Genomic DNA, 26,025 nt, shown 5'->3' with positions numbered 1-26,025 from the left:
TTGTATTCTCAAAACATTCTAAACTGTACTATGTTTATGTTCACCCCCCCTAAGATGGAGACAACAAACCAAAACAAAAAAATAAAATAAGATCTAATATTGCCTCCATTGTCCTTTCTACACTGCCTTTCAGTCTGAGAAACAAGAGTCACCCTGACATCAGACAACATTTAAAATATTATAAAGACTTGTGCCAGTCTGGTGTCACTGTCACACTCCCTACAAACACACCACAAATGGTTGTGGAACAGCAAATCCTCCTGGTGCTGGGACTGCTCCCAGAGATGCTCAGTGCTCCACAGACACTGAGATAAAAGCACTTGTGAGAACACAAAGGAAAAAGGACAGTGGAGGAAACCAAAGGCCAGGAGAACAAATTGGTTTGATCCATTTCACACAGCCAGAATCAGGAGAATTGAGCAGAAAATCAATGACCTAAACCTCCTGTCCAGAGTTTGAATTCTTTATATTCTCTTTCCCCTTCTTGCTTCATGAAAGAAGCATCACATGCATTTTTTAGGTGGCCCTAGCAAGCAAAGGGATCATCAGCACTTTCAGGCTATCAGGAGTGTTTGTTCTTGTCCAGAAAAATAATTTGTTTTCAGCTGATTGGAAAGAAACAGGTTTAAAGAAAAGTGGTTTCTTTAAAGCTGCTTTAAAAAGCAGGTTTAAAAAAAAAATCTTTCCACAAGAGAATCATTGACCAATAAGCACAAGGAGCTCTAAAGAATAAATAATTACCTATTCAGGCTGCTGTTCTAAAATGTTTTTTAATATTTAGAAACCATTACAAGCAAGTGACATGTCCCTGCTGCTTTACACTAACTCAAGTTACACTAACTCAACTCCATTCTGAGGAACACATTTTAAAGCCTTTTGATTTTATTTTTAAAGCAAGCTACAATCCTGCAGTGCCAATTTTGTTGCAGTAAACTTTTAAGTGGTGAATATTCCAATTCCACTTGTTGCATTACTAACATTTCCTGGTATTATAAATTATTTTTCTAAGTATGTATAAAGGAAAAGAAAATGAAATATTTATTAATATTTATGTAAAGGAGAGAGGTGTAATTGAATTAATGGGTAGAACACAGATGGAATGAAAGTGTGAAGAGAGATATTAGAGTAGAATTTGCATTATTTGACTCAATTTATTCCTTCAGGTCTTCCCACTGTTCCTTCTGAGGGTCCCTCCTGTTATTGCAGCACTGGAAGTAAAGGTGGGTTCAGATTTTGGATTCTCAGGTTCACACACACTGGAGAGCAGAAGTGAGCAGCTCAAGTTTACTGCTCCCTGAACACCAAATAATGAAGAGAATCAAACTACACAAGAAGAGAAAATGTCCTGGGGTATCATTCTTGTTTGCTTCAACTGGCTCACTGAAAATCTTCCTGACTAGAGTTATGCTTGCTAGCACAGCTTTTAAATAATTTCATTTATATGTTAGATATTAGATATTAGATATTATTATATTAGATATTAGTACATGTTAGAAAACCTTCATGTCTACCTGAAATTGTAAAAACCTAAGCAGCTATGATTTCCACTGCAATCTTAATGATGAGGAATAACTGGAGCAGTTTCTCATTTTTCAGCTGCTCACAGTTATTTTAATATATGAGCCTGTTCAGACCTCAGGTAACCCTCCATGTATCACTCAAACCATAAGGAGAGACCTGTTCCACATCTTTTTTACCCCCAAACAGATGAGTTTCCTCTGCTGTCCTTCCTGTGACTTTCAGAATTTGAAATCCTTGAGGAACTATCTCTGATTTCAGAGAATGTCTAAAAATTGTAGAAACCATGCTTAAGTACACAGCAAAAATCACACCTCAAAAGCAAGTTACATTCAAAGTCCACACTAAAATGTTTCACTGCAGAAGAAAAATGTGTTAAAAAAGTACCTCAACAAAATAAATACTTTCTGCAGCTTTTAAATTTTTTTTTTTTTGAAAATAAAAAGGTAATGGCTATAGTTCATTGAAATAAATGACTTCATATTTCAGCTGCAGATTCAGACACAGAGTTCACGGTATAATTTTTAACTACAAGCAATGGCTCTCATACAGCAAGGCTTCATTTGTTTCAAAGGAGTGTGACACAAAATCTACATCCACCTCAGAGCATAACAGCAGCAACAAATTTTTTGGACCAACAGTCTCAGCAGTTCCAGTAGTCCCCACTCAGGTTTCTGTTTTGTGTTCTGGATAGCCCAGAAGTTTAACAACTCTCACTATTTTCCTGGCACCTTCAGTGACAGCCTGTTTTAACTTCACAATTTTTTACTTAAATGGTTATTTAGTATACATCAGGATTATAAAATGACAAATTCTGCCCCTATCCTGTTGTGTAGGGTTGCAATCCACTGTAATATCCTGTCCTATTTTTCTAAATATCAAGTCTTATACATAAAAAGAAAACTACTCAAAAACAGTTCAAATGTATCTCAAATCACTATTTTGCTTAAGTAATTTTAGAAGTCCAAGTGGATATCATCATTCTGGAATTAGTTGGTTATTTTCCTTGCTTCTTTCTAGCTTTAAGTAGTCTAGCATATTTTGGTGTAATGAAGTATCTCAGTGTTCACATTCATTATTGGTTTTACCTGTCAGGAGGAGCTGCCATTCACTCCCATGTATATAATTCTCATTTTCTCCCTAGCCCCTTCCTCCTGCAGTGAAGACCTCGCAGCAGCCACTGAAAGCTCCATCAGAACAGACCCTTCAGTCTCCTTTGGACACACTGATGTCACCTACTATTATTTCACAGCTGTAAAAATGACTAAGAAAGGCAATCACAGAAAAGAACCAAACCCCAAAGCCCTCAAACCCCTCATCTCTGAGCTTCAGGGACTAACAGAGGTCACTGTGAGAGTGACTGATTTTTTGGAGCATTCTCAATCTGAAACCTGAGCATTTTTATCACTCTTTTACTGGATGATGAGCAGCATCCCTTAAGTCAAAAATAGATTCTCCATAATTAATTGTGCTATTACCGATCTTTAATTGTACCTTAGATTAGGATCATTGTGAAGAGATTGGTTTTTTTGGCTTTGAAGGCTAAAGTCTTAGCTAATTAAGTTACAGTAATAAAGGTAAGCTTCAAAGGTAGAAATAAAGAACCATTTAAAAATTGTTATAAACAACTGCAACACTCCATGGCTTTGCCTTCATATTTTTTGGTCATGTCTCATTTTCACAGAGAGATATTTAACACCAATGAATTCTGGGCAACCTAAACTGACTCATGTTCTAAGTCTGGCTGACAGTGAAAGGATAATATTCGGAATGACAACTTAAAAATAATTTCTGTACTTTTAATGTTGTACCAAAAGGATAGTAGCTGTTATTAATGCCACTGCTTATCAATACAAACAGACAAACAAGGAGGCTGGGCAGCTTCACAGTCAGAAGCAGAGCAATGGGAATTTGTGTTCAGCTCCTAGGTGGAAGGTGTAAGAGACAAGCAGTGGATTTGCTGTGGTGCAGCTGACAACACACACTACTCTCAACTGCTAAAAATAAAAAAGAAGATTTGGAGAGTTTATGGTTGCAGCTTGTAGTTTAGTGATATTGAATATGAATATTCAGGCATCCTTCCTGGCTGGTTTTATTGTCTCCTTATTCTTTACAGTGCTTTTAGCACAGCCAAAGCACAGTCAGAGACTGGGACTCCATCTGCCCAGGAGGTGTGAACTGGAACTGCTTCTGAGACAAAGATTACGTGTCTGGGGGGAGCCAGACCTCTGACCTCGCTAAGAAGGTTCTCTATAAATTTATCAAGAGCATAAAAGCAGCTGAAGACGTCATGTGCCCAGCTCACCCCAGTACAATCACCCAGCTCAGCCTTGCTGGGACACCAGGCACTCAAATGTGACTTTATCAGCCCAGAAATGGGGGCACAGTGACAAGTTTGGCTCTTCCAGGGTGAGAAGGGACATCCATCCCCTCACTGCCCTGAGTATTACCTGCTGTTTTTCTGCTTCAGAAAACACCACCAACAGCAGGAGCCCCCTCCACACCAGGCTGTTTAAGATGCTCACAGTGCTTTCAGGGAGGAACATAAAAGGCTTCTGCACAAAAAGAGTGGGAAAAATCTGCTCTGCCTTGTGGATAGGACTAAAACTAATGGACTAAAAGCACTGTACAGAAACTTCAGACCAAGCTTCACAAAAAACCAGAAGTATGGTGAAGTGTACAACAGATTGCCCAGGGAAGCTGGTGCATCTCTGCCACTACAGATCTGTAAGATTAGGAGAGAAAACTGTTTTTTCAGGAATGACAAGGGAGGAGGATGGACTGAGGACATCCTGAAGTTCCCTTCAGATCTGTTTTTGCACAGCACTGCTGATGAAACGTAGTTGCTGCTATTGGAGTGCAGCTAGATGTCTCTTCCAAAAGCCTTCCATCATCTCACAGCATTTTGTGAGAGACAGAATCCTGGAAAATTGATTCAGCAGATCCCACCTTGTTTCTGGCCAAACTACCCCTAAGCCTGAAAGTCAAATTCTGGAAGTGGCTCCCAGCCTCCCCACCAGAAAGGGTGTTGATTGTTGCATGGCTGCCTGTGCCAGGTGGTGTAAATTGAATTAAAGTTACATCCTTCTTTTGGGGATATTTGATCAGATTTTTTAAAACAGAGATTGCTCCCATGGATGTCCCTAAATGAGCTAAGTCCACTTTGCACCTATACAATGCTTACAGTTTCTCTGTAGGTTTTGTAGGGGTTTATTTTTTGGGGGGTATTTTTTGGCCAAGGGGAGGGGAAGAGGGCCAGGGAATGTCTCTGATACCCTACAAAAGGCTCCAAGGTGCCACGGTGAGTTTAGTTATTTTAAAGGTCAGTTGCATTTCAACACCAGTCTGTAAAAATCCTTTTTGGGCCAGGACTTGAAAAACTGAAATACAGAAAACTGCTGATCCTGAAACTTCTCACAATCTGTTATTTTCAAGCTTTCTTCAAAACTAGGAGACAAAAAATACAATTGCATAAAAAAGAGAAAGTGAGGTATGCTTATACCATGATAATGTTAAGAACCAGGACTTTACATATACTTCAATTATTCACAATAAATTCATTAGATGAAGAGACACCAAAAGCCATTCATTGAAGTCTTGTGAAAGTCTTCATGCTCCAGTTATGAAAAATGCTGATCACATTTGACAGGCAGCACTTTCACAGGCACATTTAGTCCTGTTAGTCTCTCCATAGTCCTTCCTGGAACACAGAGCTGTTGGGAAGGAAAATGCACAGAATTTTCTCCTGTCATCACCCCTGATGTTAAACATTAGACAGAGGTGGAAAAAAAGTGCAGATTACAGTAATTTTCTCCTGTGACCACTCAGGTTTGATGTGCACCATAATGTGTGCACTCCTAGGAGGGGTTGACAGACTTACCTTAGTAGCCATGGTGATGAAAAAAGGCAGAGGTATTAGAAAAAAAACATTAAAGTTTCCATAAGTGAAAATCAAAACACTGTTTGCAGCTTGGAGTAGGCCTGTGCCACAAATAACATTTAAACTAAAAAAATGAGATCATGGGGATAGAAAACACATCAAAGCACTGAGGGCAGACAAGAATCACTGAAATTATCAAATTAATTGGTAAGAGGCAAATGCCTCTTAACAGCTTAGTTCTGTTTAGTCACAAAGCAGTTACCTGGTGAACAATTATTTGCCCAGGTGAAAAATACAAATGCATGAACTACCTGTGCACCAGGGGAAGCAGAAAGGTACAAACACAAGGACTAAGTTAAGCACATGTCCAAAAGAACTACATCCTCACAAGCAACATATAAATATGGAATAAGTAAGTATTAAGCTGGTAGATAAATTTATTAAATAAAGAGGCATTTCCCCTACCATGACCTGTCACAGTGATAAATTCCCCTAAACTTGTCTCTGATGGAAGACAATGAAAGGAAGTGTGTTTTTAAAGTCAAATGTACACTAGTACTACTGAAAAAAGAAGTTTACTTCTATAAGGTAACTCTAATCCTGATGGAAGAGCCAACAATCTGCCTGTTAACTATTGCAGGGGTTTTTCCAGAGGAGAAATCACAGAAATTTAGTCTTACTACAGTTTGCTCAAGGAGATCTCAGCACAGATCAGAAACTGCCCTGATACATTCTTGAATTTGGGCCTGTTAAAAAAACAACCAACCAAGCAAACATGGAGAACTTTCCAAGCACTGTTTTTCTTCTCCAGTATTTGCACAAAATACTGAAAATATTAACAGGCTGATGATAAAAGAACAGTTGGAGCTCTGATTCTCTGTTACAATTGAAGACTGATATATTACACAACTGAAATTTCCACATTTAAACAAAATATGGCCATAAAAGATATTCCACATTACCACACTATTAAATTAACAGCTACTGAATATTGTCAATTTTGTACTTGTATCTTTTTCAGTTTTCTCCTACTAAATACATGATGCAAATTGAATTTTCCACAAACACCTTTATTGAATTAATGATACTATGAAACCAAATAAAAGTACATGATATTAAAGCAAAAATTACAACAGAAATAGGAAGTTCCTCCAACATTTAAAAATAAAGGAATTTTTTTAAAAAGTGCATAGAGGTTTTTCCAAAAACAGGGAATGCAGGCCCTTCAAGGGAATGAGAGGTTCAATCAATACTATATTATTATGCCTGGACTGCAGATCATGAAGCCAAATAATATCAGGAAATGAACTATTAATATCAGGGAATACACAGAAAGTACTTACCCTTGCAAGAAGTAAATACTTCTCACAACAGAGATATTTCAAATCAACAAATGAAGAAGCTAAATTAAAACTACTGTCCAACAGAACCTGTATCACAAAAGCCAAAGTTCAGTATTTGAAAGGATAATTTTCTACAAGAAAAGTAAATCACTATTTAATGAAAAATGTGTTGATTCTCCCAATGTAAAAGCTAAGAAAATAATCAGGCTAATGAATTCCCAGTTGGGAGAGTTTGCAGTGGCAGTGACAACAGCACGTGATTAACACCCCTGGATGGATCCTAAGGGAATGCAAGCCAAAGAATCCAAATTAAGATGGAACACCCACAGTGACAGAAAACTTTAAAGAAAGGAAAAAAAAAATCAGAAGGGCCTCTTTTCACTAGGAATTGATCTTCATGCAGCCAAGCATCACTGGGCACTGTGAGTGACAAACAAATCTTGATATTAAAATGGGGGTCAATGTATAAAATCCATTTGCGACCCCTGGTTTGACAGGGTAGGAGCTGATGCCAGCATAAGCTTTTGGGAAAAGCGACTGAGAGCAATTCCTTCAAGATGCTGTAAAATGCTGTTTGGGACAAGCACTTGGACTTCTGGGACAACTCCCCAAGAACAAGGATACTCACCTTTACCAGTTCCTTTCCTTAGAAAAGGTGAAGATTCTTAAGCAATATTATCTTTTTAACAACTGCACCATCTTAGGATCCTCAGAGCAGCTATCAAACTTTACTGTTCTCCCTTTTCTTCAAAATGTATTTTTAATGAAAGAGAGAATTTAAGAGAAAAATTGCTCAGCATGCAGAATCCCATATTCTGCTTAAGAGACTCGGGACAGAAAAATGTCAGGTAAAATAGACTTAATACAAATGCAAACTTGTATATAACATACATCTATCATACAGAAATCTGAGCAAAAATGTTCAAAACCTCCATTAAATTTTCTTAATTCCATCAACTCTTGACAGTTACAAAGTACTTACACAGTAAGATATGATTTGAGCAACTTTAAATATTTGTCACACATTTTATCCATAGCCAGGGAACAGAACAGGAACAGAGAAAGCAGGGGCTGTTACTGCTGAACAAAATTAATTATACATTATTACTTTAGGAAAATGCTAAAATTCATTTCCATAAAAGCAAATTCAAGTGTAATTGCATAATTATTGTGTTTTCATTAAAAATATATTGATAGTGGGTGCCTGCTGTATTATTCTCTTTATTCTGTTCTGCTTCACAACAAATTCAGTGCAGGAAACATCTCATTTCAGGATCTGTGGGCCAACAGTCAGGTCCTGAGTACTCAGAACTTTCCATGAAACCTTGACATGTGTCAAACTGCACTGGAAATTCCTTCCTTACAAATGCCCATAAATTCCCAATGCATTCCCCAGGCTCCAATGCTGCTGCCCATGTTCATTCCTACCTGCAAAGGGAACAGGAGCATCTTTATCCAAAGCAACCAGGGGAGGGTCCAAGATCACAGTGTCATTGTTTTCAGTTATGATTCCATGGTATGATGTCTCAATCCAGGGTTTGTGTTTGTTCACTAGAAACAGAAAAAAACATGCCTAATTAATTTGGTTTGCATTTCATATCCATTCAGCTCGTTTTATCTGGAAAGAGAAATTATTTAACATACTTCCAGTGTTAATGGTATTACTCAAAAGCCACTAACAAAATCCCTACAATAAATATTCAGATATAAAAGAAAAATGGCATGCACATTGTACAGCACTGATGAGAAAACCAACACTTGCAGACATCCCTCCAATTAAGACACTGACATAAAAAGGCGATTTGCAAAACGATTTTAACGTGTTCCAAACTGTCAGCCTAATTAGGTTAAGACATTTTTTAAGGAATTGCTTTCAGGTGCAAAAGAAAGGGCATGCAGAGAAACCCAACCTGACATGACACAAAGCAGAATGGTGAGACACCAGCAGAGTGGCTGAGAACACTCAACTCTTGGTCACACTCTCACTTTGTGTTTTTGGAAAAATACCTACAATTACTTCTGTGTTCTCTACATTGTCAAGAAAACAAACTTCTACATTTTAAGCATTGATAAAAGTCTGCACTTCTTTACAATTTAACCAGGGGATCTGAAGTTTTTCTGGAAAAACCTATCCTTCAAATCCAGCTGTTGAACATCTGGATATCTGGTCTCGAAGCACACAGGAAGATCACACAAAAAGATGTTTAAGGAGAGGCTACACCACATCACCAGATTGTCTTATTGCTGAACCCTCTCACCACCCATCTCCTGATGACTGGAAAAGATGAAGACACAAAATAAAAGAAGGGGGAAATGTAAAAGGCTTAGCTTTGCTCTGCTTATAAATTGAGCTTTCTTCCCTCAGGCACAATCTGAATATTATGTCACTGGAACTCCTACACAAGGAATACAACAGTGACAGCTAAAGGAACTTCAATTTGAGGAGTGTACTCCCCCAGGCAAGATGGAGCACTGCACCAAGGAATATCTACCCCATTTGCAGTAAACTCAGATGCAAGGTAATATCTATACCTTTTATTTAGCTGTGTGTACCAGATGCTGGGGAAAATACCTGGTAAGTTATGAGAAATCACCTCAAAGGTGGAGAATTTACACTTAAAGTGATACCAAATTAATAAATAAAAAATAAAAAATTACAAAACCAAACAAAATCCTCAGATACAACCACAAACTCTTCCCTGCCTTGTCTTCTGTGACAGCCCAAGACATCAGTGAGATTCAAGTTTCTCCCTTTGTGAAGAAAGCAGTAAACCCACCAAGACAATGGAGAGGGCTCTGGCCACCAATAAATGTGGGCAATTAACAAATTATTTTTTCTCTCTGCCTATTTGGGAAAAGCATTCAAATATATTTATGGCAAATTGAAATTCATTCTTTTCCTTTCTTGTTTCTTTTGTTTAACCATTAGGAAACTGGACTTGGGAAGACTGATCCTTCTAAAGCTGAATTAGTTTATATTCTAGCATTAATCTGGGTGCTTTAAGTTCATTTCTGTGTTGCAACAGATCTTTCAGAAGAAAGCATACTTATCTTCACAGCAGTTGGTTTTGTCCATTTTTGCAATAACTAAGCAACGGGAAGATTAAACTGGGGATGTGTCAGGGAAAGGTGAAATGGAAAACAGGGATCTCAAATCTCTTTATCTTGTAATGACTGTGCAGCCAGAGGAGAAATTGGTGAGTTTATGTAATAGATGAAGGCCAAAAGTCTTGTCAATGTTGAAAAATGAGAAGTGATGGATGCAATTTCAGAGCTTTTTATGGCATTTGGGATTCTGGTTTGCAGGGCAGCTGAAGTATTCTGTATTTGTTATTGGAATAGGTGAATTGCCTGAAGACACAGCCCCACAGAAGTGCTGCAGTGGCACTCAGCTGTGCCTGGGGCTCGGAGGGACACAGGCTGTACTGAGCCAAAAAGCATCCCCTGATTGCGGGCAGATGCAATTGAACCGCAATGAAACACAAAACAGGAGCTCACATGAAAAGGGAACTCCTTATGAAACTCATATTTGAAGTAGAAAATGCTTTTTATTCCTTCTGCTTCTGTGAAGGGTTTGAGCTCTTAAAAAAACAATAAATCAAACAAAAAAACTCAAAGAAACAAACAGAAAAAGCACCAAAACTTTCCTTTTACTGCTTCCTAAAGAATACTTTTGATGGTATTTTTACTTAAGGAACCCTCAGGATACACTGAGTACAATTCTACCAGCCTCAGCTTTCTCCAGTTGGTGTCCAATGAGCAATAACAGCAGTCAAATGAGTGACAGCAACAACATTTCTTAAATTATATTGGGGGAAGAAAATAAAAGTACATTACGAACAAATGCTAAGGTCTATCAAAAGTTTAGACCTTAGAGACTGGTACTGGGAAGAGGAAAAGAACAGTAAAGCAAAAGCAAAATAAAATAAAATATCAAATTATTTTCAATTATCTTGGAGATTAATCTTGGAGATTCATACCCAAATGTAAAAACTATGGATATATAAACTTCATGTGTCCCACGTTGTAGAGATTTTACAAATAATGGAAAACATCCATGCTCTTTAGGAGTGCAAAGCAATTCTTTTGCATCAGATGATCCCTCTTCAAATATTTTTCACATCATGAAATTTATTGATCATTTTACACTGTTCCAGATTCTGGCTTAAAAATAAGAAATCTCTAATCCTGAGATGAGCAGCTGCTGTTCTGGCTGGAGGGGTTCTTTATATTCTCCCTGCTTAAGGCTGGTAAAATATTGCTACAGAACTAACTGTAGAAACCACTCCACAGGCTTTCATTAAATAATAGATTCTAAAGGAAAAAACTTCATATATAACACGATCAATGAATACCTGAAGTTTTTTACTCTGAGACAAAAGGAAAACTACAAAATATTAGACTGGTTCAAGTCAGTGTTTATCCACAGGTTAACACAGCTCTCAAACCTCTGATACTTTCCCATTTCTATGCAGTGTCTTCAAAAGAACAGAATTTTCAAAATTCAAAAGTGTTTTGTCTTGTCTTACTTGAGCTACTGACTCTACTTCAGGATATGTGAGTCAGATTTCAGGTTTCCAAAAACATAGTAATGCCACGCTGCATTTATTTAAACACCACAACAAAAACATTTTACCACGCTGTCTATTTCAGGCTATAAGAAACTGTATGCTTAACTAGGAAAGAAAAAAAGAAAATCCCATTATTGAAGTCAAGTTCATTATTTTGATTATATACAGTGCTTATTAGAATATTTTAAAGATTATCATGTATCCATTTTGGAATTCTTTAAAGCTTTAAATAAGACGTGACTTTTTATCTTTTAAAAGTAAGGAAAAGGCAGGAATGGCTAAAAAATATTTCAATGTTTTTCAACAATGCTTACAAATTCACAGCATTCTATAAAATAAAATGATAGGCAGAGTCCTTTTCTTTGGTTTGCATTTGCTAAAGATGATGGAAGGGATCTATACACAGATTTGTATGTGAAGTTTCTGGAACTAAAAAGGCAGAGCACTACACAGCCAGTTATGCTCAAATGAGCAAATAAGCTGGATAATCAGCAGATAAGAGTTATACAAAAATATATTTCCCTCTTAAGGCATATTAAGTTGTAGCACACTGATGTTAACTCTAAAACTATGAAAAAAAAAAAGAGGTTTTGTCTTTCTCAGAAAATATCTTCTCTGGAAGCATTTATTGTCCCTCCTTTCCTTGCATTTGTCTAGCTGGGTGGAATTACAAGGCTTGCATGAATTCAAACATATTTAGTTAAGACACAAAGATACCCAAGCTGCGGGTTATTTGCCCTTTTTAAACTTGCCTCCCTTCCTAAAATCTACTATTCATTCATATAAATCCATACTATAAATAATTTATAGCATCTAGGATAAGGCAATTAATCTTCCTTTATTACAGTTCGAAGTCAATCCATTAAAATTTGTCTGCACCATTCCCAGGGCATTTTCCCAGTCTGTCCCACCAGAGGCTGTGATCACAAGCCTTGGGATGCAGTGAGACCAGAAAAGTGCCCTCTGCCAATGTTCTGGGTGTGGAAGCAGCTGAGTGGAGGCCAGGAAAAGCAGCCCTGGCTGAGGTGGCTGCAGGGAGCCCTGTGCCCCAGCACTGCTGTCCTGGAAGTCACAGCCCCAAATGGAACCAGGGCACACAAAGCTCCAGGTCACCTTCAGAGCCCCCACAAGCTTGGACAGGGAATTCAAGAGTGCAGGACATGCACAGCACTTCCCAAATGCAATCACAGCCTGGGCTTTAATTCTTCCAAGTCTCCAAGCCTGTGAGCAACGGAGCTGTGATCTGTCAGTGCAGGAACATGATAATAACGGGAGTACAATAAGGACAAAATGTATGAGGACATCATCTCATGAGCAAAGCCATCCTTATCTCTCAGCTGAGACATGCACTTGTTTGGGCCAGGGGAGAGGGGACTGGGTGGAAAGCAGCACATGCACAAGGGACACACTACAAGGCTATTTCCAAAATTCACATGGTTTCTGACTCAAGACAGAAAATTTCACTGATTCAAAAATAACACATTATAAAAGAAAAAAGTGACTATTAGAAGGTTTAACTCCTGACACCAGGGCAAGATTCAATATTATCAGTTGATTTAACTGACAATTTCTAAAGTTAAGGCAGCTAAAACCTGAGGTAGCAAATTACAATGGTTAAGAATTGCTTTATGAATGCAAATGTTTTCTTTCTTTGTCTCCTCTAAATAGCACAATGGATTTATTTTCCATTTAATTGTGTTGATAATATGTTCTCTCATCTTTAGCTTAAAGAGGTTGCCAATTCCAGAAAAATTGGCAGAAAATTTAGTTTTTCTTACCACTTCTTTCAGCTCTAAGTCTTTTCATCTGCTATCTTCAATGATCTTCAGCTCAGCCTGCTGGAATGCTGTGTAGGTGTCAAAGGCCTTCCCCTCAGAACCAACCAAACTGAAGATGCCCAGCAAGTCTTTGAGACACGCAGGAAATCCCATTAAATGCCATTAACTCCTGCAGAATGCCAGAGACTGAAGCTCCTGCCCCCTGTCCTGCTGGGGGATGCTGCACAGCCAATTCCTGAGGGATGCAGCTGCCACAGGCACCATCCCTGCAGCTGGAAAAGCCCCCAGTCCTGGGCACACTGACCTGGCTGCCACCCCTCCCTGGGGACTGTTCTGTCATGGGGACTGTGCTTTCATGGGGACTGTTCTGTCATGGGGACTGTTCTCTCCTGGGGACTGTGCTTTCATGGGGACTGTTCTGTCATGGGGACTGTTCTCTCCTGGGGACTGTGCTCTCATGGGGACTGTGCTCTCCTGGGGACTGTTCTGTCCTGGGGACTGTGCTTTAATGGGGACTGTGCTCTCCTGGGGACTGTTCTGTCCTGGGGACTGTTCTATCATAAGGACTGTTCTCTCCTGGGGACTGTTCTCTCCTGGGGACTGTGCTCTCCTGGGGACTGTGCACTCCTGGGGACTGTTCTCTCCTGGGGACTGTTCTGTCATGGGGACTGTTCTCTCCTGGGGACTGTTCTGTCCTGGGGACTGTGCTTTAATGGGGACTGTGCTCTCCTGGGGACTGTTCTGTCATGGGGACTGTGCTCTCCTGGGGACTGTGCTCTCATGGGGACTGTTCTGTCATGGGGACTGTGCTCTCCTGGGGACTGTTCTGTCATGGGGACTGTTCTGTCATGGGGACTGTGCTCTCCTGGGGACTGTTCTGTCATGGGGACTGTTCTCTCCTGGGGACTGTGCTCTCATGGGGACTGTGCTCTCCTGGGGACTGTTCTCTCCTGGGGACTGTTCTCTCCTGGGGACTGTTCTGTCATGGGGACTGTGCTCTCCTGGGCAAACACCACATTTCTCAGGTGTTTCAAAGGAAATGGCAACTAAAACCACAATCTGTCCACTGCTGAGTTTCTGTGAGCTGTTCCCTGCAGAGTTTTTACAGCCCTGGGCTCTGGACAAAAAAGAAACTTGAAAGAGAATGAGGTCAGAAGATGATTTTGACTCACAAGTGTGGCATGTGCCATGGACATTCTTTGATGAAAAACATTTTGACATTTTGAAAACACATAACCTTGCACAGAAATTCATTGGAGTCCCCAGTAACTCCAGTTTCTGGTAACTGAAGTATTTCAGAGATTGATGTTTTTTACTAAGATTCCTCCAAGGTATGTCTTGAGACAGAAACCTGGATTTCCAGAATGAGTCAGGAATAGAAACCAAAGGCAGCAGCAAAATCACAGATCTTATAAAGTAGCAGCTAAGAACAAAAATGTTCAGAAGACAGGCAGATTTGGGGGCTTAGATCACTAAAGAAATGAGGATTGGAGCTTGAGAAAGAATTTAAGACTTTCTCTGGAAGGCAGAGAAAACAAGGACATGGATAAAGGTATTTTCGAGGAAAAAGAAACTAAGGAAAAAGAGGAAGCTGAAAATGTCTGTGAAGCAGGAGAAGTAAATAAACATTTGCATTTTACAGGATTAAATCCTTCTCATCATTAGGAAAAAAACCCCAAAAAACACTGAGTATCCTCTATCAGGAGGAACTGTATTTCCTTACCTACAAAAACCCTGAAAACTTTCCAGAAATGTTCAGATATAGAACACATTTATATGCTTTGCCGAAGACAAATTGTAGAGAAGAAATTTATTCTGTCCCACACCCTTCATTCTCCCTGTGATGCCAATGCCTGAATTACTGAAATTCCAGTAGTTATGTTCTGGCTTTATTTTTTGATAGACAACTTTAAACCATAATGGTTTATGTGCTTTCACATAAAATGATATGAAACTCCTGCCCCAATTAAGGCAATGGGAGTTTTGATACTAAGATCAGTTAAAGCAGAATTTATAGGATTTATGATGTGTGGTGATGTGAACTCTTTGGAGAGCATTTTAACTGAGCAACACATTATGGGTAGTGCATCTCAGCAACATCAAATTACTCAGTGGAGCTCCTGTGGATGACTTGGCTCTGCTTTGATTGTACAAAACCTATCCTGCACCAAACCCACTGCACTACATTTTCTGCCATAACACATCTTCTGGAACCCCAGAAAAGGCCTTTCAATAATGACAGCTCCTAGCAACAAAATTTTTCTTATATTAATAAAGGAACATTTGAAAAGGAAGACTCTTTTGGTGGTAGTTAATTCTTATTACAAACTAATTTAACCAAAAGCACTGAGTACCTTGCCTAAGAGACTTGACAATATCAGTAATTACTATGCTGTTGGCTATTTCTGAAGTAAAATAACATACTCTGTACTTATTCTGACATGTTGAGATGTTTCTGCAGCTATAAATATGCTTAATTCTCTTGTAAATCTGTTTATTTGTTTGGGGCTTTTTGTGAGTGGGGGAGAGAAACTTCTTAACACTGACCAAATAAAAATTAAACATTTAACAGAAACTTTGTGAATACTTTGCTCAACCCAAACCTGTGCTGTTCAGGAAAAAAACAATCTAGCTGCAAATTTTGTAGAACTCCAATTACAATACTGAGATGCAAAACTTTCAGCAGCATTTTTTACATCTGACCCTAATTTCTGAAGAGCACATTTTGAATTTACATATGCATACAGGAATTAGCCTGTACATCCTATCTCATTGCCCTGTTTTAGGGAATGGACCAAGCAGTTGTGATCTCTGGGCCTTAAATTGCCTTTAAACATGGGATGTGTTCCCAGCTACCCAAGGTAACTTTAACAGGACTTACTGATTGCATCCTCAGACATGAAAATTACACAGTTAAAAAAATGTTTTCATTGATATCTCAAGGGCACAAAAAACTCACAAACAAGGTGTTCTCCTATTTATTTGTACTCAAAAAGCATTTCACTTATCTTGCTTATCAGTGCTTCAACATGAATTCCTCATGAACAGCTTCATTCTCATTTAAAAAGACATAAAGCTTGACATTCCCAATATTTAACCCTTCTATCATTTAATTTATCCTCTTCAATATTTAATAACTCCACACTCACTGTATGAAGCTGTCCCTGTCTTACATACTTTATCTCTTTTTGTTTGGGCTGAAAGTTGTTCAGAACGTGGATTTTTTTTATTTTTTTTTTTCCATTGGGAGCATTAACAGCAGGAATTCTAAATGAACCTGACTCTCATTCCTTAAATAGCCAAGAATGGAGTGAGCTCTGAAGGGTTCTGTCAGAGCTGACCAGGGCTCCCAGCACTGTTTCACTGATAGAGCACAATGCCTTGCAAACACTGCAGATATTTCACGTAATGCTGAGGAGCACACGGATCTCCAGTGAACATTTTAGTCATGACAATGTGTTTTCACAGGAAGAAAAACAAATACAAATCAGTGGTTCTGCAGAAAATAAGAGCAATCCCGTACCAGCACCAAAGACAGACCTCACTGAGGAGCTGCAGGATGCCCAGTTTAACTGAAGAACTAATTTCCATCTGGAAAACCTCTCTTACTGCCTGAAATAACAAAACCCAGGGATTCCAACTGCTGCCATTTCTCCCTTTGAATGTCTCAATTATGGCATCTCTAAAGCAAACATTGCAGCTACTAAAGAACTTGAGACATTTTAACACTGCCTGAGCAGATTTTCAAAGGTTTTTCAGCACCTTATCATTCAGATTAGCATGTTTTCCTTCGTAAATAGAAATTTGAGTTGAAGTTTTTAAAGAGAATATTAAGGTACCTTGGGTTTTATGCAATTATGTCTCAAGAGTTTCAGCAATACTATGTAGCTGAAGAGTATTTTGAAAAATTCCAAGTTAAAACCACTGTTACATTATGAGGCTGAAATAAATGAAAAGAAAAACCTTAAAGAATGGTAGCCTTTATAAAATTTCATACCACACTATGTATAGCATAGAATTGAGTGCTATCACAAATTTAATCTCACTGAAATCCTAGGCTCCTACATATAAACCTACACATTTGGAAATCTTGGGAAATGAGATAAATCTTAATGCCATGGATTTCAAAGGAGTAAGTAGTTTCTTCTTTAAAAAAACAGAAGTATTAATGTTCATCTTTTTATTATTTATTTAAAATGACAGATTTCCATCCAGCAGAAGCTGAAGGATACTGCAGTAGAGAGAAGCTGATCACGTATAGGACAGGTATTGCTGTAAATTACCTGTCCTGTACTTCATTCAGCAGATCCTGGAAGAAACTACTCATCATTTTTCTTTTATATGGCAACCACTCCTTCCAAATCAACCATGTTGGTTTTAAAATTGTGACTGCACTATAGAAGACATGGTTTATTCCCTGATGAAAACCAAGAAACTCCAATTCTTTAAGAGGGAATTACAGGAAGAGTGCAAGAAACTGGGAGAGACTGATAAATTCTAGGCATGTTTGTGTGGGCAAAGGCTCATGAAGCTGAAAGGTCAAGAAAGAGATGTGAAAATGCACAGAAATCCAGAGTGGGAGCATGAGAACCCTTTAGAGTACATCTCTTCTGACTGTCTTGCACCATTTGTGCATTATGGGCAGAGCACAGGGGGACTGGACGTGTCACATCCATGGTTCCACTGCAAGCTTTTCCCAGGATTGGGACAGCTCACAGCTCACAGGGTGGCACAGCTCTGTTCCATGCCAGTCAGGGTCATCATAACCTGTCCAACAGCCATGACCAAACCCACATATGAACCATGAAGTGTAAAAATAACTACCAGCAATGCAGGCAGAAGGGCACCACAGAGAAACACAACGGGAAGTCAATTTGCAAGTCTTTATTTTGTGTTCAGATGTCTCTCAAGTCAAAATATACCTCAAAATAAATCTATTAACTGAATTTCCATCCTCACTGCAAACCCCTCAGAATATGCCTTTAAATGGCATTTGTCACATGGTCCCAGGCATACATTAAACAAGGATTATGTAAGTTTTACTGCCATCAGTGCACAAGGCAGGTGATGGTGTCACCCTTCTCGGTCCCTGCAGAAAGCAGGAAGGCAGTAAATGACACACAGGCAGCACAAAGGAAACACTGGAGCATCTCCTGCTTTGGTGCTGTCCAGTGCAGTTCTATCCACACTGGGCATTCCTGACACTCTCTGCTGTCTCCTGAAGAACAGCAGCTTTTAGGGACAGAGCCCCACTTCTTTGCACTTTCATACAATAGCTCTTATTACTCTTACTACTTTGTGGTTCTGATGGAAGCTTCTATACACTCCAAAACAAATAATGATCTGTGTACCCCCCAAATTCAATGGGAATGTGGGTGTTTTAGACATTGTAGGAGTCAAGACCTCTGTATTTCAGCTCTCCAATTGCCTTAATTCCATGGGCTATGTAATCCATATGGTGAACACACCGACACGCTGCTTTTCATAACTATTCTGCATTCTTCAGACATATTCTAGTTACACTTGAATTTTTTCTACTTTTTTTTTTTTCTTCTGACAGTTGTGTCTAGACCTAAGAACTGCCTGAAATAAATATGGTTTTAGGCTTAGATGATGTTTCTGATTATAAACAGCTCTGACTTTATAACACAATGCTTAATTTAATTGACTTTTATGCACCTCCTCATTATCAATGCAGTCTTTATGTTTTCCAAGGCAATCTTTTCTCTCAATATATTTTCTACAGATTTAAACCTAAAATTATCACTGATCCTATTTGAATGGTTTATTCTTCCCCCCAAACTCCCTCACCTCTTTTTTTTTTTGCATTTCAACCTGGAAACAGGCTCTTATTTTTCTTTCTTCCCTCAACATTCTCGAGTATCTTCTAATTGCTGAGTGTTTTGAAACATATCAGTCTATTTACATAGAAATTATACTGCCAAGAGCCATGTTTTAAAATGCAATTAAAAAATGCAAGTACTCCTTCCTCATATCCACATTTATGTACTTAAATAACAAGTGCTGAGTACAGGTGGAGCTTGGGGTGAAATTGTGGCACAATTTTCCTGCATTTCCAGTCAGGAGTTGCCAGAGTTTCAGTCAGAGCTGGACCATGACCTTGCATCAAATGACAAATTTTTGTCCCCACATGGCTCCAAAAACAGCATCAAGATGCTTTTTGTATTTCAGCCTCTTTAGGAATGAGAACAAACTATCAAATTCCACAATGTAATTTCCTGCTCTCCTAAATCTTGACTCTGAATCTGAATCTTGACCCCAAAGAACCTCCCTGCACAAGTGTCCCTCTCATGTTAGCCTGATCATATAAACAAGTGAGGAAGGAGATATCCAAGTAGAGGAAGGTAAACCTAGAGATCACCTCAGTGTGCAGGTTACCTTTTCCCCTCCCTCTGGTGTTAAACATAACTGAAACCAGCATTCTGGGGTCTGCACAGCTTTTCATCAGATGCCAAGATAAATATTATTCCAAGGTTTCTTTTAGGGTTTCTACTTCTTCAATAAAATTGAAGTTCCTGCCCACTTTTCTGCCTTCCTTGGACAATACCAAAATTTTGACTTTTAGACTTGGGGCACAGGGTACAGGGAACCCCACAGGAAACAAAGAACTGAGGCAAGGCTGACTGATCTTTCTGACCGTACAAAACCACACGGTAACACCACCTCCTGTTTCTCATGAAAACCCATCAAGCCAACAGCTGGGTTACCCGTGGGAGGTGATGAGGGAGCAGGTTCTGTGGGATGGGACATTCACCAGCCCCTGTGCAAACCAAGGGACATCTGCACAGTGACTCCTGCTTGGCAGCTGTCCCCAGCAGCAAGCACGGATATCCACCAGCTCCTCCCTTCCAGCACAGCCCTGCTGCCTTGTTCAGTGACATCCCCAGCCCTGCTGCCCATCCAGTGACACTGCCAGCCCTGCTGCCCATCCAGTGACACTGCCAGCCCTGCTGCCCATCCAGTGACACCCCCAGCCCTGCTGCCCATCCAGTGCCATCCCCAGCCCTGCTGCCCATCCAGTGACACTGCCAGCCCTGCTGCCCATCCAGTGACACTGCCAGCCCTGCTGCCCATCCAGTGACACTGCCAGCCCTGCTGTTCATCCAGTGACATCCCCAGCCCTGCTGCCCATCCAGTGCCATCCCCAGCCCTGCTGCCCATCCAGTGACACTGCCAGCCCTGCTGTTCATCCAGTGACACTGCCAGCCCTGCTGCCCATCCAGTGCCATCCCCAGCCCTGCTGCCCATCCAGTGACACTGCCAGCCCTGCTGCCCATCCAGTGCCATCCCCAGCCCTGCTGCCCATCCAGTGACACTGCCAGCCCTGCTGCCCATCCAGTGACACCCCCAGCCCTGCTGCCCATCCAGTGACACCCCCAGCCCTGCTGCCTTGTTCAGTGACATCCCCAGCCCTGCTGCCCATCCAGTGACACTGCCAGCCCTGCTGCCCATCCAGTGACACCCCCAGCCCTGCTGCCTTGTTCAGTGACATCCCCAGCCCTGCCGTGTCCCAGGTGACATTCCCAGCCTGGGAATGGGGCCCTGAGCCCAGCAAGGCTCATATGAGGAATGGGCAGCACCAAGGGAAATGAAGGAAAATCAGATGATGCTGGAGAGCTGCTGGTCTGCCTTGTGGTGTAGAACAGTCTGTGGTGCTCCAGGCCAGCACTCCCACAGGAGTGAAAGAACCACTGGGCAGCCACACGGGAACTCCTGCCCTCAGACACCACAGTCCCAAGGAATGCTCACTGCTTAGGAGGTGACAACTTAGCCACATTTCTTCTCCAAAAATGACAATACTCATTTGGAGAAAACATCTGATTTTAAGAAATATGGGAACACTATATGCAATCAATACTTTTTCCTCCAAAACAGGTACTGTATAATACTGGAACAATTAATTGCTCACAAGAGCTTGATATGAGTACTTGCATAAGATACATTCTTTATCTATAAATTAATTCATTTTTGTCTAATCTCAAAACCAGCTAAACTTCCATTCATTTCTTATTAGCATTCCCTGATAATTAAACAGATCATTTCCTAATTACTGCTGTCTGCTGTAAAAAGTTTCCAGGGTTCTGGTCAGCGCAGAAAAACTTGTTTGTCAAACAAAAGACAGACTGATGGAAGAAAACTGAAGTTTCATCTTCTACCCATTTGGGATTTTTTTTTGATTAATTGGTTAAGTCTCATGACTAAATACGAAACACTATTGCCCCTCATCAGTTGGTCCCTAATTACAAACCACCTCTATGAATTGCTAATATGAATGATTTTGACCCATGACATCTCAGCTTTTGTCCTACAGTACTGCAGATGGGACACACTTTATTGCAAATTTCATTTTACTGTGAAATTTCATTTTACTTTTTATTGTGAAAGGTATGGAACACTGAACAATAATTATATATTTTACAGTTCATTCATTTCAAACTGATCATTTCATATTCATTATTCCAGTGACAGACATGTCATCTCAGTTTTGCCCCTCATCATGCACATATTATCTGCATTTTAGCAAGCAACAGAATTTTGAAAGGAGATTGCAACCAAGTTTCCATTAAAAAAAACTCCAGCAAAATTCAAAAAAGTTCTGCTAGCTTGTTACATTAACTTTAGGGGCTGCTGTCAAAGAAACAGCTGACAAAAGTCACACTTCTGATATTTTTTACAACTTGATTTAAAAAACTAGGTTTGGGCATAAAAATATACAACTATATAAATAATTCCTATGAAATATGAAGAAAAGGTTAAAGCTCCTGGACATATTTTCAATAAATTAACTTTGTATTTCCTAGTACTTCAGATTTCACAAAAAAATCATTAATTTTTTGTATTGCAAAAAGTCACCCTGGTGATAGCCAGGGATTACTTGAAAATGTAACATAAAGATCTTTTTTTCTGTGCTTCCTAAAGCAACTACTCCAGCCGATTTCTATGTTCCAATCTATGTAAGAGCTCTCTGGATACTCTGTTTTTGCAGCTCCTTCCATCAGAAATAACTGCTGATAATCAGAATCTCTTCATCCATTGATTGCAATGGATATATTCAATGGTATATTCAAAGGAGGCTTGGCCATCACAAAACTCGGGTTGCTAACAGAAAATTGTTCTGCTCTTCTTTTTAATGTCCCCAGGAAGAGGTTCTGGCTCCAAAACAGGAGGCTATGCTATAAGAAATATGGCATGTTAAATAGAAAATACATGGAAGGAATGAGTACAGGTGGAGAGCAAGCACACATAAAACACCAAACCAGATACACCTCAATGCAAGCCAAGAGAGGATAAAATGAAGCTTTGTGATAACCTCAGCTGAACCACATCAATGACTGAGCACCTCCTTTGGGTGACACCAAAAGGGACCAAAACAAGACAATCTGTTCAGTCCCCAGGCTGGTGAGAACCTTCTGTATCAGTCTGTACAGCCCAGGCAGGGTGTGGCAGATCCCAAACAGGGGGGGCACACCAGATCCCTCAGGAGTCAAGATCTCCACAAAACAAGTCAGCCAGGATGCAGAAGAAACTGCCTGGAGCTATTTAAATAAGCAGAAATGACACCATATCGTAAGTGGCAAGGCATAAAATAATTATTATTTAAACACTGACAGTTGTTTATTGCCTGATTTGGAGAGACCAATGCTTGAAAGGATGATAGAATGAATTAAATCACAGCTACAGGCTTTATTAATTAATTTGCATTTTTCAAATAAATAAAAGTTCTAAAGACTTCACCCTGAATGTATGACCCCCTGTTCAGCAGCAGAAAGGTCTGGACTTGTCATGTCCTCAGCTGAACTCTACACAAGAATTTACCTGATCTAAAAGCACACTTGTAACTGCCCAGAGCCTGTCCTGAATAAAACCCAAAATAATCCCACACAACTCCAGTATTTTGTGACTTTTAAACTTCATTCACTCAAGATCCACAAACAGCAACTTGACAATCACACTTAAAAACACCAAAGTTGTAATATATTAAAATGCAACAGGAAACAGCAAAGTTCCTTCAATGTTTGAATCACGCTTGGGAGCCTAGGAAAGTGACTGCAGCTACATAAATGCAGAAATGACAGCCCATAATCACGTAAACATGAATTTTACAAGGCTGGTACAGGGATTTGGCAATTGGCTGTGTTTATATCAGCACATCTTCAACACTGCTCATCACCCTTTATTGCTATGGCAGAGATTAAAGAGGCAGGGGAGCAAAAAATAAAACAAAACCAAAAATCCAGACAAAGTTGCCTTTGGAGACAGACAAAGTATTTTATGTTATTTGTGTCAGTAATGGAATCTACAAGCCCAATTAACTAAAGTCACCTGCCTGGCAAGAGCAGTGAGAGGTGAGAGGCCTGCAGTGGTTTAGCAAGAACAGGCAAAAGAGGCCTCTTGTGTTTGACTGCTCTCACATCTGGGCAGTCCCACACAGAGGAGGCAGAAGGGACACGGAATGGAGCAGGGTTTGGCAACCCTTCAGAAGTCTCTTCCCTTTCAAAGCAGCACTTTTGAGTGCCTCTTTATCAAGGATGCCCCTGCATCTCCCCAGCAGCAGCAGCAGCTCCACATCTCCCAACCCTTGCAGGCCTCATCTGAGCATGGAGGGGGAACAGCAGGACCTGCACATGTGGGACCTGAAAAGTTCTGCAGAACATGGCCTGGGAGCCAAAACCAGACACTGCACACACACAGACACTGCACACACACACAGAGCTGTGCAGAGATGGCCCCTGAGCCAAAACCAGACACTGCACACACACAGACACTGCACACACACAGACACTGCACACACACAGACACTGCACACACACACAGAGCTGTGCAGAGATGGCCTGGGAGCCACTGCCAGACACTGCACACACAGACAGAGCTGTGCAGAGATGGCCTGGGAGCCACTGCCAGACACTGCACACACACACAGAGCTGTGCAGAGATGGCCTGGGAGCCAGTGCCCCTCCCAGACACATCACACACCATTATCCCAATGTGTTTAATGTGTTCATACGTTTTAACGAGATGCAGATGACAAACGATGACAAGCAAGCTGCCCTAACAAATGCTGCACATATTTTCATCAGTCTTACCACTGATACTACACTGCACATTTGCATAACAATGTGTAAAAACATGCAGGCCACGTGCTTGTATCACTGGGAGGGGCAACATGGAAAAAGTCACTGAATTTGCTTGGTATGGCCCTTGTTAATTAAACAATATCATAAATAAGAGCCATGCTAACCAAATAATTTATCTGCTCCCTCCTACCTAATACCAGCAACAAGTCTTCCTTTCACTGTTCCTTAATTAAAACTTAATAAAAAAGAAAATGTTAAGATTATCATGCAGATCACATTCGCACTGGTGCAACAAGTCACATCAGAATTTAAGCAGCTGATTTAAAGATAACAAATATATACTTGTTATATATATAATATGAGTATATATTCATCACTATGAGCTCCAAGGTTTGCCATACTTCAGGCCTGGAGTAGAAATGCATGGATGAAAATCCTCTGTGCTGCCTTTTACCCCATGTTTTTGACAAATAACTCTGCACTCCCCTGAGGCTGGGCCTTGGTATCCCACTGGGAATGAGCTCCTAAAATACTCCAGACTTTCAGGTCAGTGCATCAGCTTTGACAAGATCTCTCCACAAAGCTGCAGCTCAGCTGCTTTGCTCATTGCCTGTCCTGGACCACAACCCATCACTACAATCCACCAACATTCTGCAGTCCACCACCTGCCTGAAGGAGGAAGGAGCTGCTTGAGACTTTTTCTTCTCTTTCTCCATGGATCAAAGCTGCTGGTTTTGTTAAGCACAGCTTTTAGGACAGAGCCTGTTCAGAGAGCTTAGCAGAGCAGCAGCACTTTGAGCAGCCTCCAGGCTTCGCAGGGAAAGCACTGCCAGAGGAAAGTTTTCTGCTTTTGTAACAGCAGGATGCAATGCCAGCATCTCTATGGTGCAGGCAGCATGGGGCAGAGGTTCTGCCTTTCTGGGGAGACAGATCTGCCAGCTACCTGCAAAATCTGAGAACAAAGGGCTGAGGGAAAAGGCAGCTCATCTCTGCAGGTAGCTTCTAGTCTTAGCCACTGAATATGGGACAGCGTCAAAAAATTTGGTTTAAGGAAAGAAAACAAATATCACATCAAATATATTATATATATTTTATAACCATTGAATTTTAGGAAGGGGAAGAAATATTTGTTTATAAAAATACTCCTGACAGTTGTTTCATTTCTTTTGTTTTTGTTTTTTTTCATTCAGTCATATTCCACAGAGAAATGCTGTGGCCAGGTTCATTACCAAACCTTTTTTATCAGAAGCAGGACAACAACCTACACAAGTCTTAATTTGATGGACACTGAAATAAACTAAGTCAGCTCTACTCCAGCAGTTTCAGTGTATCCTGGGCTTCTGTAGCCACTGTCTCGTAGCAGCATCACCCCCAGAAAAAGATACTCAAGACAATGTGCAGCAGTAAAATCTTCCCACACCTTCCCCTTGCAAAGGCATCTGTTGGGAAGTCAATTTCTTTTGGAGGATGTAACAAATACCTGCTGAAAGCTTCTGTGCAATAAACAGCGTCACAAAATTCCACATCACAACTATAGCAGAGCAATCTGAAACAGCATCACAGACATCAATGAGATTATTGCAGTTTTAGGCCAATAACCTGCCTTGGTCATGTTTGCACACAGCTAGGAGACAGGATTGAAGAATCTTTGGTGAATTAATCCAAATAAGACCCCAAGCTTATAAATAAATTAACTTTTCAATGTGTATTCTTCCAGGTTCTGATCCTACTTCTGGGTTTATTCTATGGTCATCTTGTGCTGTTTGCAATAGAAAGATCATTAGGAAAAATAGAGGTTCTAATCATCAGTTTCAAATGCAGTGGTTTAAACTCCCCCCG

The 26,025-nt window shown here is 40.2% G+C and overlaps 1 protein-coding gene across 19 annotated transcripts in view; it reads right to left on the bottom strand.

Moving 5' to 3' along the window:
- The window catches only part of CLSTN2 (calsyntenin 2), a 328,373-nt gene that overhangs the window by 161,811 nt on the left and 140,537 nt on the right, over window positions 1-26,025 (bottom strand). For 18 of the 19 annotated variants that reach the window (XM_086843491.1, XM_086843483.1, XM_086843481.1 and 15 more), the window contains one exon: window positions 8,170-8,292. Coding sequence is in view for 2 of the 19 variants with exons in the window: in XM_086843479.1 (XP_086699605.1) it covers window positions 8,170-8,292 (123 nt within the window). In the remaining 17 variants the exon portion in view is untranslated. Of the gene's footprint in view, window positions 1-8,169; window positions 8,293-8,385; window positions 8,544-26,025 lie in introns of those variants that run through there. The other variant, XM_086843480.1, reaches the window with a different exon arrangement.

This window comes from Cyanistes caeruleus, chromosome 10, assembly GCF_971803275.1.
Source record: "Cyanistes caeruleus chromosome 10, bCyaCae1.hap1.1, whole genome shotgun sequence".
Taxonomy (NCBI): Eukaryota; Metazoa; Chordata; class Aves; order Passeriformes; family Paridae; genus Cyanistes; species Cyanistes caeruleus.
The sequence above is the reverse complement of the archived record's forward strand: the minus strand, read 5'-3'. Positions and strand labels throughout refer to the sequence as shown.